At 49.0% G+C, this 15,077-nt stretch overlaps 1 protein-coding gene and 1 pseudogene across 1 annotated transcript in view; one reads left to right on the forward strand and one right to left on the reverse strand.

Moving 5' to 3' along the window:
- Positions 1-5,363, forward strand: part of IBA57 (iron-sulfur cluster assembly factor IBA57) — a 9,219-nt gene extending 3,856 nt beyond the window's left edge. The window contains exons 2-3 of the mRNA XM_007456498.1: positions 4,190-4,533; positions 4,972-5,363. Of these exons, the coding sequence (XP_007456560.1) occupies positions 4,190-4,533; positions 4,972-5,363 (736 nt within the window). The remainder of the gene's footprint in view (positions 1-4,189; positions 4,534-4,971) is intronic.
- A 3,991-nt stretch (positions 5,364-9,354) lies between these two features.
- On the reverse strand, positions 9,355-9,858 carry LOC103070099 (E3 ubiquitin-protein ligase rififylin pseudogene; annotated as a pseudogene).
- Positions 9,859-15,077: the final 5,219 nt, after the last annotated feature.

The following is a 15,077-nucleotide window of genomic DNA, read 5'->3' on the forward strand; positions in this document are numbered from 1 at the left end:
TGCATCGGCAGGCAGACTCTCAACCACTGCGCCACCAGGGAAGCCCGAGGCTTTGTGTTTTGAAAGTCTTTCCTCATTCTGACCATGTGTTTGTTTCCTGGGCCTCTGTCTTCATGATGGAGGCCTTAAGTGCTGGCTGCAGAGGAGATGCTCCAGGTTTTGGTCCTGGGCTGCTCTGGCTTTTGTGGGACACACTGAGGTCTCTGTCTACGGGTTTCTGGGGGGTGTCTCTGGGGGCCATCCTGCCAGGGTTGCCTGGTGAGGATTCGGAGGGTCCACTGCTCCCTTGTTTCTCTCCATTCCTGGTTCCCCTGGTGCTCATCTCAGCTGGCTCCATGCTGAGTCTGGTCTCGGCAGGTTCCTGGTATGTGTGTACCCAGCAGAGGGAAGGTGGGCCGTGGGGCTAGTGCATCTCTGCCCAGGACCTCATGGTTCCTATGGCAACCCCACTGAGCCTCCGTTTAACCCACGTCTCTTCTGCCCTCCTGCTGTGGCCATGATCTGTGGGCCCCTGGATTGTCCGCTTCCTGCCTTGTGGGGAGCGTATAGGGCTCCATGTACTCAGTCCCCCATGGGCACACTGTAGGCTGTTCCCCTAGGCGACTTGGAGTATGCCAGCCTGACAGGGTCCTCCATGTACAGTCCTGCAGGAGTCCAAGGCCCCTGGTGAGTGCCGCCACTCCTTGACAGGCATTTGGGTCTGGTCTCTGTGCACCTGTGTGTCCCTTACCTGCTAGCCCCCTTGTGCCCCATGCCTGCCCATGCCTCATGACCTGGTACCTGCAGTGCCCCTGAGGGGATCTGTTTATGTGTGAAGACCCTGGCCCTGGGCAGAGCTGGGTCCAGGGCTGCACTCGAGGTGTGAGGTCTCTGTGTTTATGGGGGTGGTGGGTACTGGGGTGTCAGGTACTGTGCAGGGCATTGGGCTGCTGGAGGAGGGCACTCTGGGCGTTCTGGATGAGGAGTTAGGTGGGCTTGACACTCCCTTTTTGGGTTTTCACACAGCCTGCGTCCTGGGCAGGAGGGTGGGTGAGGATTGACACCTGGGATTGCACTGCCACCACATGCTATATCCAGGTCCTGCCCGCCAGGCCGGCTGGGGAGGCTGCAGGTGCCCCTCGACCTTCCTTTTCCTGCTGCTGCGGTTGTGCCCCTAGGAGGGGCTTCCAGGCTTAGCAAATAAAATTGTGGGTTGCCCAGCTAAATTTCAAACAGACACGGGTGACTTTTTAGGAGGTGACCTATGCAGTGTTTGGGAAATACATATACTAAAGACATTACACTGTTTTCTGAAATTGAAATTTGACTGGACATCCTGTGTTTTATCTGGCAGCTCTACTCAGGGGCACTTGGCGATGTCTGGGGATATTTGTGGTTGTCATTCAGGCATGGATGCTCCTTGCATCTAGTGGCCTGGGCCCAGGGGTGCTCTCAGTGCTCAGCAGTGCCCAGGATGGCCCCACAGAGAGTGCTCCAGCCCACACATTGGCCATGTCAGCCAAGAAAGCTGCCCTGAGCATAGGCTCACCCTACTTTACCCCTTCTTCTTCTGACCTGTCCCCCGTTACTCAACTGCAGCAGGGGCAGCAGACAGTCTGATTTGGGGTGGTGGGGAGCAGGGGTGCATTGCAGCTTTGTTGGTCCTGAGGGGCTGAATGGCACATGGCCATTTGCACAGGTAGCTCAGAAAGTGTCTGAGCCCAGAACCTGGCCCTGCCCCACCCAATTTGTCTTGAACCCCGTGGAACATCCGCCCCATGAGTGAGATGGGGGCATCAGCCTGGGGCCTGTCTACCCCGGCATCCTGGTGGTCCCTTCATCAGCCCTTCTTAGGGCCCTCCCCATGCTGGGCCTCCTCCCTCCTTGGGTATGACTTTACCCTCATCTCTCCCTCTTGCCTCCGAGGTTTACTATCCCCTACAACCTCACATTCTGTCCACCCATGGCCAGTTCCTTCCCTTGCCAGTATTTCATACTGTTTCTGTCTGCTTCCTTTATCGGAGATTTAAAAAATAAAAATGTACCTGCACATGGTTAAAAAACCTAATAACATTAAAAGGCTTTTGATGAAAATTGACTGACTGCTGTCTTCCTTCTCACCGGCATGGACCAATCTTCTCCAGAGGCAGCTCCTTTATCTTCTTTCTTTTTAACTTTTTATTTCGAAATAATTATAGATTTACAGTAAGCCACAAAAGAATGAACAGGGATGTCCCATATACCCTTCACTCAGTTCCTGCAGTAGCATCATCTTGCCTCCTATAGTCCAGGGTCACAATTGGGACGGACATGGACCAGCCGCAGGGCACCCTCAGGTTCTCCCAGATTTCCACGTGCTCTCATGCGTGCAGCTCTGATTTGATTACACATGTAGACCTGTGTAACCTCGGTCAAGACAGAGCTGCTCCATTACCATCCGGCTCCCTTCTGCCCTCTGTGGGCATACTGCCCTTCCCATCCCCTCAGCCCTGCTCACTCTCCATCTTTATGATCATGTCATTTCAGGAATATCGTACAAACAGAGTCTTCTGAGATTGGGTTTCACTCACCCTGATGCCCTTTGGCTTCTCAGTAGTCCATTCCTTTTTCCTGCTGAGTAGGATTCCATACCACAGTTTGTTTAACCATTCACCAACTGAAGGATATTTTGGTTTCATTTCTTGGCTGTTAAGAATAAAACTGCCTCTAATGTTCATGCACAGGTTTTGTGTGAACACTTGGGGTGTTTTCTGGGATAAATACCCAGGAGTACAATGGCTGGGTTGTGTGGTAGTTGCATGTTTAGTTTTATAAAGGACTGCAAACCATTTTCCAGAATGTCTGTTCCATTTACGTTCCCACCAGCAAGGCTGAATGATCCAGCTTCTCTGCATCCTCACTGCCTTGGATGTTCTTATTTCTGATAGTTGTGCTGTGGTATCTCATCGTGGTTTTAATTTGCCTTTGTTTCATAAGTGACTTTGAACTTCTTTCCATGTGGTTATCTGAGGCAGCGCCTTTGAACTTTTCTGTTTTTTTCTGGCATTTTAATTCCATCCGTAAATGATCCTTTTCCCACCCCTCAGCTGATCTCAGTTTTGACCTTCTTTGAGGATTGTTTGGAAGGTGAGGTGCTAACCTGACTTGCCGCTACAGCCTGCTGTGTTCCACATGGTTGTCCCTGTCCTTATTGGACCCGTGGCTGATAGTTATATGCATGGACATGACAGGGTTTGTGCTGTAAGGTGAACCCACCAAGCAAGCCTCTGTAGCTCTTTCCTGGGGGGGGGGGTGACTGGCTGCTCCAGGGCAGCACTTAACCCTTTCCTGCCTGGGGAGGGAGTTGGGGGCACAGCTGATGGGTTCTGGACGAGGGGTCTTGGGTACCAGCTGATGACCTTTCTGTCTTATACGTGCTCCTGGAAGGTCTTGCCCGCTTCTGTGTCTCAGCTCCCACCCAGCTGTGGGTCCTTGCTCAAGCCACATCTATAACCAGGACTCCAGCCATGTACTCTGGGTCCTGGATGTCTCCACTTAGGGCCCCTCCACCATGTCTGATGGTGCACTGGTCTCTCCTCTATGCTTATCTGTCTGTAAGGGCCCCATCATCCATCCGTCAATGACAACAGGATCTGGGGTCATTCCAGTGGATGTGGGCTGCCTGAAGTGAGGGTTAGGATGGTTCTGGCGCCCTGATCAGGTTGCGGAGCTTCCCTAGGGGAGGTGGGAGGTTGACATGGGCAGGGTGTGGCCTCACCATGCATCTCACCTGCGTCAGCTGTCTGCTGTCCTCCCAGCTCTTCCTGCCTGCCCACATCCCTCCTGAAATCCATTGTGTGCCCTGCCTTAGGACCCTTGGCTTCTCAGTGGCTTCTCAGGGCTGGAGGAGACAAATCCTGGACTTCAGTGTGGCCGTCTGTGCCTTTCCGCCTCACCTTGCGCACCGGACACCACTGTGGTCCCAGGGCCCTGCTTCCCACCTGTTGGGCCAGCCGTCTCCTCCACCTGCCAGACTGTTTCCTGGGGTTTCCTCCCTGGGCGGGGAGGGGTGGTGGCCATGAGGTCTCCAGCACATGGCTGTGCTGTGCAGCTTTACTAGGTGGTCCGAGGTGCACTTGGGAGGCACAGCCATGTATGGCCACGGCCTGACTCCACGCACTTCCCACGGTGTGCCCTGCCCGCCCCCATGCACCCCTTCCTCTCCCCGCAGGCTCCCTGAGGGCTCCCATGAGCAGCCCACTTTCCTCCTGGAGTGTGACAGCTCAGTGCTGGATGCACTGCAGAGGCACCTGGTGCTGCACAAGATCCGGCGGAAGGTCACCGTGGAGCCATGCCCCGAGCTGCGGGTGTGGGCCGTGCTGCCCTGTGCCCCTGAGGAGGCCGGCAGGGCTGTGCTGCTGCAGGAGAAGGCCGAGTGCACCACCATCCTCACCCGTGATCCCCGGACTGCTCGCATGGGCTGGCGGCTCCTCTCCCAGGATGAGGGCTCAGCCCTGGTGCTCGGGGGCCGTCTTGGGGACCTCCAGGATTATCACCGACACCGGTACCAGCAAGGTATGGACATGGGGTTGGACCTGGGGAAGGGTTGGGGGTAGAGGGGTGGTGCTGGATGGGGGCGGGGGAAGGACAGGGTGGGATGGGAAGGGACCGGAGGGGTGTGACACACAGCCCTGGGGAAACTGTGTGGTGAGCCCAGGCACTGGGAGGAGCCAGGGGAGAGAGCAGAGATCCGGGGTCAGGGGTAGGGTCTTCTTCTTTAGTAGGTAGTGTTGAGGGCCAGGCCAAAGTGCTCACCCAGGGACCAGAGTGCGGGGCTGGAGTAGGGACCTGGAGGATGGGGAGGGACACGAAGGGGTTCTAGGAGGGACCCAGAGGATTGTGGCGGGTCAGGTGGTGGGACTCCTACAGGCCAGTACCCCTGGCCACTCTTGGTTGAGCCCCCAGCTCTGGAGGACACCTTAGATCTCACCAAGCCTCTCCCTACCTCTACAGGCGTTCCCGAGGGGGTCCACGACCTGCCCCCAGGAGTAGCCCTGCCGCTGGAGTCTAACCTGGCCTTCATGAATGGTATCAGCTTCACCAAGGGCTGCTACATTGGCCAGGAGCTGACGGCTCGCACCCACCACATGGGTGTCATCCGAAAGCGCCTCTTCCCAGTACAGCTCTCAGGCCCCCTCCCTGTGGGCAGCATTGTCCCTGGCGCCTCTGTGCTCACCAAGTCGGGGCAGGTAGCCGGCAAGTACAGGGCAGGCCTGGGGGACGTGGGTCTGGCTCTGTTGCGGTCCGAGAAAATCAAGGGTCCTCTCCACATCAGAACCTCTGAGAGTGGCCTTGTGGCCTTAACTGCATCTGTGCCAGACTGGTGGCCCACATCCACTAAGTAGCCCTGGATGTCCCTGCAGTTCTATACAAGGCCTCTGTTTATCTGCTGCACCCTGTAGGCCAGCCCCCCCTTCCTAGGGTGGCCCAGTTGAAAGAATAACCCCTTGGAGGGTCCCCAAGTATATGTGGGCATCCCAGAGCTGCAGGCATGGTGGGGCATGCTGCTGCAGCCCAGGTGTTCCCAGCCCATCATGCTTCCTGTGGAGGGTCCTATGCTGAGGCTGGCTGTCCTCTCGTGCTGGCTTTGTGGCTGGAGCATCAGGAGCCCTCCTGAGGACTGAGGGTGGGTAGAAGTGAGTCCTACGCCTGCCTCTGTGCTGAGCAGAGGACCAGCTTCCACCAGGCCCTGGATGAGATTCCGAACCATATAGATCTAGAGGTAGTTCATCCATCAGCCAAGGGCAGGATGCTCCAGGATGCCTCTGGGCTGTCCGCACCCCTCTGAGCCTGCTTGGTCAGGCCTGGAAAGGAGGCTTCTCAGTGTGTGGGGTGGCTGAAGGGGCAAGTGGGCTCTGGGAATGGTCTTACCATGTTGGCTTGGGGGCATGTCTCAGGGTGGGAATCTCTTGGGGCCAGGTGGAGTGGCGGTGTCTGCGAGTGGAGGCACATGCACTGCTGACACCCACCTGAGCCCTCCAAGGTGTACCTCTGTGCTCAGGGGTGCCAGCTGGGGGAGCCCCAATACCATTTTATGCCAGCGTAGCACATCTCCACCGCTTCAGCCCCACGATGGCATTGGCAGCTCCCTCTCCCCACCATAGCCCTCATGAGCTCAGGGGAGGAGTGGCTGCCCTGGGACAGCAGTGCCCAGGGTGCAGAGAGGAGTTTCTGCTTGGCTTACTTGCTGCTGTTTTCTGATGTATTCATGTTTTCACAGTAAGGGGATGACTTACTTCCCCACTTTAAACCACTGACCTCCATTTTCCCACTGCAATGTGAATCTCGTGGTTCCTGGGTGTCCTACCTGATGCCTCAGAGTGGCTATTAAAGTGTGACCCACAACTGGCCCATGTGGAACTCTGGTTTCTTTTTCTTTTTCCCCCCCTTAACTTTATTTATTTATTTATTTTAAATTTTTATTGTAGTATAGTTGATTTGCAATGTTGTGTTAGTTTCTGCTGTACAGCAATCAGTTATACATACATCCACCCTTTTTGAGGTTCTTTTTCCATATAGGTCATTACATAGTATTGAGGAGAGCTCCGTGTGCTATACAGTAGGTCCTTATTATCTATTTTATATATAGTAATGCGTATATGTCAATCCCAATCTCCCAATTTATCTCTCCCCCACCCCCTGCCACTTCCCACCCTGGTAACCATAAGTTTGTTTTCTACATCTGTGACTCTGTTTCTGTTTTGTAAATAAGTTCATTTGTACCATTTTTTTAAAGATTCTGCATGTAAGCGATATCATATGATATTTGTCTTTCTCTGTCTGACTTACTTCACTCAGTATGACAGTCTCTAGGTCCATCCATGTTGCTGCAAATGATATTATTTCATTCTTTTTTTATGGCTGAGTAATATTCCATTGTATATATGTACTTTTTTTTTTTAAAGATTTCAACAAATTTATACAATATATATTGAGCACTAATTCCTGTACAGCTTATTCTTACTAGTTTGGATCCAGCTATTCCAATGTATTATGAACCAGTGAGCTGTCCATGTCTTTTAGAACAAGTCTCAACTGAAATCTCAGAACAATCACAGCAAAAGCCATGGAATAATGGAAGAATTAGATGTTTCCATCATAATTAAGACCAAGGCTCCATGACGGGCAGGAGAGAGCATTCAAGGATAAAAGTCAAGTTTTCTACCTAGGTTAGATAGTAACTGAATTGGGATCTTAGAATTCCCAACTTTTATTTGGTGTAGTAATAAGATACAAAAAAGGCAGGGGCACCTTTTTTTCCTAAATGGAAACCTTCACCAAAAGAGGTTAGAAGACTTCAAGGCAAGTTCTTTCTCCAAAATGAGTAAAATGACATCAGTTCTAATTCTTACTGAGGTTACAGACCAACCATCAAGATATTATTAACTCATGTCTAAGAGGGAAGTTGGGAGGTAGGGAGAGGTAAGGCCTTCAGCAGAGAAAGCAGGTTTTAAGTGGGGAGACAGCCAACTTCTGCCCTGAAGTTATTGCTAGGTTGTAACTGAGCTGCATATATGTAGACCTGTTTCACAGAGGAATTGAGTAGCTGAATCCTTTGTTAAACTGGTAGTCACTGTAAACTGTAGTATTTACTGTCCAGCAGAAAGGTGAAAGATGCTGTCTTTACAGGGAAATCTCTTGATTCCCCTAGTTTCTACAAAGGCTGTAGCCAAGAATCAAATCGTCCAGGACTTGGGATAATGTCAAGGTAAATGATCCAGTGTTCAGCTGACAACCACTTTATAAAATTATTTCACTCCCCCCGAAAGGGATTAGTGGTTGTTGGAGAGAAAGCATTAAGCATGTCTGTACCAATAAACAGGTCCCCTTAGAGGTTTCCCACTGCTTTCCAAAGTCATGATTTGGTTCTTCTAGTCTGAGAGATCTTGGCTGCAAGGGGCGGGGGTGACTGCCAAGGCTCTCAGGTGTTTAAGGGCTTGCATAGCTCACCCAGTGGTAATGGGGGCACATACAGCTTTTCTGATAGTACATAGTATGTATGTTTGTGCCTGGCTAAGCTTCTCCAGCAAACTTAAGCTCTTCTAGTGGTGAAAAGACCCTACCTAGGAGGGCTCAAAAACATCACCTACTCATTGTCTGGCCCTTCCTAAAAGGCTTAGAGAATGCTTCTTCCTGACCCGAAATCAGTAGGCTGAGAAAGGAAATGGGAGTAGGGAGTCCCCACCAACCTGGGGGACTAAGACTTCTAGCTGTCTGCTCAAGGGCTGAATCCAGCCTCATTCAGTACCTTCTGATACCTCTTAGGTGCTGTGTCTTACATACTCAGTCTCCAGGAACTTCATAAGAAGTCTGGCTAGAGAAGAGTGAGGCTCTTTGCCTAAGTCTCTGTGCCTTCAGTGAGACCATGTTTAAAACCTCTGTGGGAAGGAGGGACCTCATGCTCAGGGGAAAGTGGTTTAAGGCTGTTTGTTGGAGAAGTCAAGCCAAGCAGAAAGCCATTACTTCCACCCAACGCTTTCCTTTTTCTCATAAGCTAAAATTAAGGATGGCACAAAGTCAGGCCCCAAGAGAAGAAGCAGAGATGATCCATGCACCATCTCTTGCACAAAGGCTGGAATTTCCCAGCAGTTTGAAAGCCGGATGCTTTGCTGACTGCCAAGGGCAGGTCAGGAGACTGATGGCTTCCAATCCCAGCACTTAAGGAAGCAACTCTTAACGACTTCAGGTTTTTTTCAGTAGCATTTGTGTTTCATTTCTCACCAGAAATGAGTTTACCGGTCCAAATTCTGTCCTAAGGAGGATCCCTACTGGTCTCGTAAGCTGACACCTTTTTGGTCTGAGGAAGCACATGGATTTTAGGTAATGCAGCAACAGACTTTAGCAAAGGTTGGTTAAAGCCCAGAAAGCTGGAGGGACCAGAAATGAATCCAGATGTGCTGGGGAAGAAGACAGCCATTCCTACCAGGACTTCTGGTGGGTGAAACAGAGGCACGCAGCTCAGGGGGATGGGTGGGCTACAGGAGGAAGGGTGAAACTGTTTAGGTTCTCAGAGGAAGGGAGGAAGATATGGTCCAAATTCCAGAAAGTCCTCTCTTCATCAGTTACCATCATCACCCCAAGAGCATTGAAACAGGGACTTGCCTGTGTGATCTGTACCAGTTCCCACTGGCCTCGGCCTCTGCCAGACACAGGGTGCACCTCTGAAGCAAGACAGGCGTGCCCAGAGGTGACACAGCATCTTTGCTTGCCCTGGTCTTAGGAACACTGCAGATTTTCTTGTTAGCCTGCCCCTCTGTAAGCTGGCTAACCGTGGGCCCAGACATCTCGAGCTATGTCCCTGTAAAGCACTGAAGAAGCCAGTAGAAGCCCTCAGGATCAGAAGACATGCACGGCTCAGATCACGTACTGCCGGCAGATGGGACACTGGTTCATGCGCTTGCCACACTTGGTACAGGTGACCATGTGGCTGCACTGCAGCAGAACCCAGTCGATGGGCGAGTCCATGCAGATCCGACACAGATTCTCCTCCAGGCTGGATGGCACTGCTCCCCTGCTCCCCTGTTTTGGTCTTCAGCACCAACACCAGCTGCTGGAGTCCCTTCTGACCCTTGTACAGCCACCTCACCCTCCATCGGCTCCCACTTCTCACAGCAGCCCTTGTAGTTGATGAAGTTGTGAGCCAGGATCTCTTTGAGATGCCGCACAGTTAGACCTTCAACGTCCTCCGGTCGGTCAGGTCAGACAGAGAGGCCCTCCAGCCTCAGCTATCCTCTGAGTCGACGGTCTGCGTCCACCCTCAGTAGGTGCTCTGGCTGTGCTCTCCAGGTAGACGGGTTCCTCTTGGTCCTGAGACACATGGCCATTGGCCTTCCTGGCCATGCCTGTGAAGTGCGCCCCACAGGCCTTGCAGCTTGGTTCCGAGACCGTGGGGGAAGGGAAGGAGCTGTACCCAGGGATAGAATAAACCTGCGACCTGGCTTCATGGGGCGGTGACGCTGCCTCAGGCTGTCCATCCAGGCAGAACCAGTTGCAGCAGGTTGCCCACATAAAATCTGGGAGGGGAGGGGAGGGGAGAGGCCGGATCCTGCCTGTGTACGCCTCAGGCAGGAGAGCTGTGGGCTGTGCCCTGACGGCATCTCGGGGCTGAGGGGCGGTCACGACATCCTCAAGGCAGCCCCAGGAGTTTGCTGTACATCTTTATCCATTCCTCTGTCGATGGACATTTAGGTTGCTTCCATGTCCTGGCTATGGTAAATAGTGCTGCAGTGAACAATTGGGGTGCATGTTTGATTTCAGATTATGTTTTTCTCTGGATATATGCCCAGGAGTGGGATTACTGGGTCACATGGTAGTTCTATTTTTAGTTTTTTAAGGAACCTCCATAGTGTTCTCCATAGTGCCTGTACCAATTTACATTACATTCCCACCAACAGTGTAGGAGGTTTCCCTTCTCTCTACACCCTCTCCAGCACTTATTGTTTGTAGATTTTTTGATGATGGCCATTCTGACTGGTGTGAGGTGATATCTCATTGTAGTTTTGATTTGCATTTCTTTAATAACTAGCAGTGTTGAGCATCTTTTCATGTGCTTTTTGGCCATCTGTATGTCATTCTTGGAGAAATGTCTATTTAGATCTTCCACCCATTTTTTGATTGGGTTGTTTGTTTTTTTCATATTGTGCTACCTGGGCTGTTTGTATATTTTGGAGATTAATCCCTGGTCAGTCACTTTCTTTGCAAATATTTTCTCCCATTCTAAGGGATGTCTTTTCGTTTTGTTTATGGTTTCCTTTGCTGTGCAAAAGCTTTTAAGTTTAATTAGTATTTAAGTTTAATTGTTTATTTTTGTTTTCATTTTCATTACTCTAAGAGGTGGATCAAAGAAGATCTTGCTGCTATTTATGTCAGAGAGTGTTCTGCCTATGTTTTCCTCTAAGAGTTTTATAGTATCTGGCCTTACATTTAGGTCTTTAATCCATTTTGAGTTTATTTTTGTGTGTGGTGTTAGGGAGTGTTCTAATTTCATTCTCTTACATGTAGCTGTCCAGTTTTCCCAGCACCACGAATAAAAGAGGCTTCCTTTTCTCCATTGTATATTCTTGCCTCCTTTGCCATAGATTAGGTGACCATAGGTGTGTGGGTTTATCTCTGGACTTTCTATCCTGTTCCATTGATCTATACTTCTGTTTTTGTGCCAGTACTCTACTTTTTTCTTGTCTTTTGTTTTGTGTTTGTTTTTGGCTGTGCCACGTGGCATGTGGGATCTTAGTTTCCCAACCAGGGATTGAACCAGTGCCCCCTGCAGTGGAAGCACAGAGTCCTAACCGCTGGACTGCCAGGGAATTCCCAGTACCATACTGTTTTGATTACTGTAGCTTTGTGTATAGTCTGATGTCAGGGAGCCTGATTCCTCCAGCTGTTCTTCTCTCTCGAGATTGCTTTGGCTATTTGGGTCTTTTGGGTTTCCATATAAATTGTAAACGTTTTGGTTATAATTCTGTGAAAAATGCCATTGGTAGTTTGATAGGGATTGCATTGAATCTGTAGATTGCTTTGGGTAGTGTATTCATTTTGACAATATTAATTCTTCCAATCCAAGAACATGGTATATCTCTCCATCTGTTTATGTCATCTTTGACTTCTTTCATCAGTATCTTGTAGTTTTCTGAGTACAGATCTTTTGCCTCCTTAGATAGGTTTATTCCTAGGTATTTTATTCTTTTAGATGTGATGGTAAATGGGATTGTTTCCTTAATTTCTTTTTCTGATCTTTCATTGTTAGTGTATAGGAATGCAAGTGATTTCTGTGTATTAATTTTGTATCCTGCAGCTTTACCAAATTCATTGATGAGCTCTAGTAGTTTTCTGGTAGCGTCTTTAGGATTTTCTATGTATAGTACCATGTGATCTGCAAAGAGTGGCAGTTTTACTTCTTTTTTTCCAATTAGGATTCCTTTTATTTATTTTTCTTCTCTGATTTCCATGGCTAGGACTTCCAAAATTATGTTGAATAAAAGTGGCAAGAGTGGACATCCTTGTCTTGTTCCTGATCTTAGAGGAAATGCTTTCACCTTTTCACCATTGAGAATGATGTTTGCTGTGGGTTTGTCGTATATGGCCTTTATTATGTTGAGGTAGGTTCCCTCCATGCCCACTTTCTCAAGAGGTTTTTTCTTTAATATTTATTTATTTTGGTTGTGCTGGGTCTTAGTTGCAGGATGCAGGCTTTTTAGTTGCAACATTCAGACTCATAGTTTTGTCATGCATGCGGGACCTAGTTCCCTGACCAGGGATCAAACCTGGGCCCCCTGCATTGGGAGTGCAGATTCTTACCCACTGGACCACCAGGGAAGTCCCATCTGGAGAGTTTTTATCATAAATGGGTGCTGAATTTTGTGAAAACCTTTTTTTTTTTTGCATCTATTGAGATCATGTGGTTTTTATTCTTCAGTTTGTTGATGTGGTGTATCACACTGATTGATTTGCATATGATTGAAGAACTCTTGCAACCCTGTGATAAATCCCACTTGATCATGGTGTATGATCCTTTAAATGTGTTGTTGGATTTGGTTTGCTAGTATTTTGTTGAGGATTTTTGCGTCTATGTTCATCAGTGATATCGGCCTGTAATTTTCTTTTATTGTGGTATCTTTGTCTGGTTTTGGTATCAGGGTGATGGTGACCTTGTAGAATGAGCTTGGGAGTGTTCCTTTCTCTGCAATTTTTTGGGAGAGTTTCAGAAGGATAGGTGTTAACTCTCCTCTAAATGTTTGATAGAATTCACCTGTGAAGCCATCAGGTCCTGGACTTTTGTTTGTTGGGAGTTTTTAAATCACATTTTCAATTTAGTACTTGTGATTGGTCTGTTCATATTTCTTCCTGGTTCACTTTTGGGAGATTGTACCTTTCTAAGAATTTGTCCATTTCTTCCAGGTTTTCTATTTTATTGGCGTACAGTTGCAAGTCTCTTTGGATCCTTTGTATTTCTGCGGTGTCCATTGTAACTTCTCCATTTTCATTTGTAACGCTATCGATTTCAGTCCTCTCCTTTTTCTTCTTGTTGACTCTGGCTAAAGGTTTATCTATTTTGTTTATCTTCTCAAAGAACCAGCTTTTAGTTTCATTGATCTTTGCTATTGTTTTCTTTGTCTCTGTTTCATTTATTTCTGCTCTTATCTTTATGGTTTTTTTCCTTCTACTAGCTCTGGGTTTTGTTTGTTCTTCTTTCTCTAGTTGCTTTAGGTGTAAGGTTAGGTTTTTTATTGTCTTGTTTCCTGAGGTAAGATTGTATTCCTATAAACTTCCCTCTTAGGACTGCTTTTGCTGCATCCCATAGGTTTTGGATCACTGTGTTTTTATTTTGAGTGGAATGTGCTGGGACTTGGTTTTGGGTAAACTAGATACATTGAGATGCTTTCCCTGTGCACACCAGATAAAAGACTTTAGCAGAGTTTTTCAGTTTGCTGGACTGACAAGAAGGGAAGAGGCCTCAGAGGCCTGGACCAGTGATGGAGCTCCAAGTCCAGAGGAGATTGGGCCCTTGTGACTCTGAGCTGTGGTCTGCAGACCCAGGGCAAAAGGCAGACAGGCCTGTCCCTGTGAGGCATGTGAGCAGTGCCCACAGAGCTGGGATGGGATGACTGAGTGACAAAGGAGCCATCCTGGTGTTGGGGCAGCAGCAGTATTCCCTCCAAGAACCTGCAGCCAGATGCAGCCAGGAGTCACTCCAGGAGGAGGTGTGGCCAGTGGAGCTGGGGGGTGGGGAGCTGCTGGGAGCCTGAGGGGAAGATGGGGCACAGAGAGGGACTGGGAAATTGAAGGTGACTGAGACATGGGGGGCTCTGAGGGCTTGGCCAGCCCAGTGAGGTGAGGCTCCCCTCAGGGAAGGAAACAGCCAGGGAGTTCTGACCCCTTCCCATTCCCCCAAACTGAGAGCAGGTGGTCAGGCTGGGTGGGCAGCACCATTCTGAGGTTCAGTCTCCTGGAGTGAAAAAAATTAAAAAGGCAGGACATCCACTGGACCAGAATGGAGTAGGTCTTCATGACATAAATAAAGGACACAGGGGCCCATGTACTGATGGTGCTGCCAGTATCTGTGCTGTGAATTAAAAAACGCTCAGGGTGGGACTTCCCTGGTGGTCCAGTGGGTAGGACTCCACACTCCCAATGCAGGAGGCCCGGGTTCAATCCCTGTTCGGGGAACTAGATCCTGCATGCATGCCACAACTAAGAGTTTGCATGCCGCAATGAAGATCCCACATGCCGCAACTGAGACCCGGTGAAGCCAAAAAAAAAAAAAAAAAAATCTTTAAAAGGATATAGTATATTAAAAAACCTCTCAGGGCTTCTCACTCTCTGTGGATGCCCAGAGTCGGGAGCCAAGTGTCTTCTCTGGGTAGTGGTATTTATGGAACATCAGTCCCTTGGCCTGAGCATGAGCCGCTGTGCCGACATGTGACCTTATGTGGGAGCCATAAAGTAAATGAGAAAGGAGGTGGCCAATGGTGTTTTAAGTGTGGGCAGCTTCCGAGTGAAATGCTGCTTGGAGATCATGTGTCCTGTAAATGTCTTCAGGGTTCTCCAGGTAACTGTGACCTTAAAGTATTTGGTTCAGATCCAAAGAAATGCACATTCCGTGTTTTACCTCAGCGCTTTTAAAAGGAGACTGCCATATGACAGAAGTACCACTTTTCTTGGACAACCAAGTCAGTTTTCACAGAAATGCTGGAGCTTGCAGGAAGCTCTGACTTTCAGGAGCTCTAAAGCCAGCCTTCTTGTGCACATTACCCAGAGGGGGATCAGTCTGTGTTTAATCTTTACATTTGCTTCCAATTTCATAAACACTGATCACTGTGAGAACTGGTGCAGATACTAGGGAAGGTTTTTGCTGATTTTCCTATCTGCTTTCATTTGTTTTGTAGAAAGTATGTCAGAGTTAAAAAAAAAAAACAAAAAACCGGTAGCACTGGGTGGTAGTATTTCTAGAAGCCTGGCAAATGCAAGTGTAAACCTTTCTTTACAAACCCTTATCCAACTCAAGTTTTACAGAGAATAAGTTCTAAGGAATATACCTTTGTTGTTAAAAACCCCCAAAACCC

Source organism: Lipotes vexillifer, unplaced genomic scaffold (genome assembly GCF_000442215.2).
Source record: "Lipotes vexillifer unplaced genomic scaffold, Lipotes_vexillifer_v1.1 scaffold814, whole genome shotgun sequence".
In the NCBI taxonomy this organism is placed as follows: Eukaryota; Metazoa; Chordata; class Mammalia; order Artiodactyla; family Lipotidae; genus Lipotes; species Lipotes vexillifer.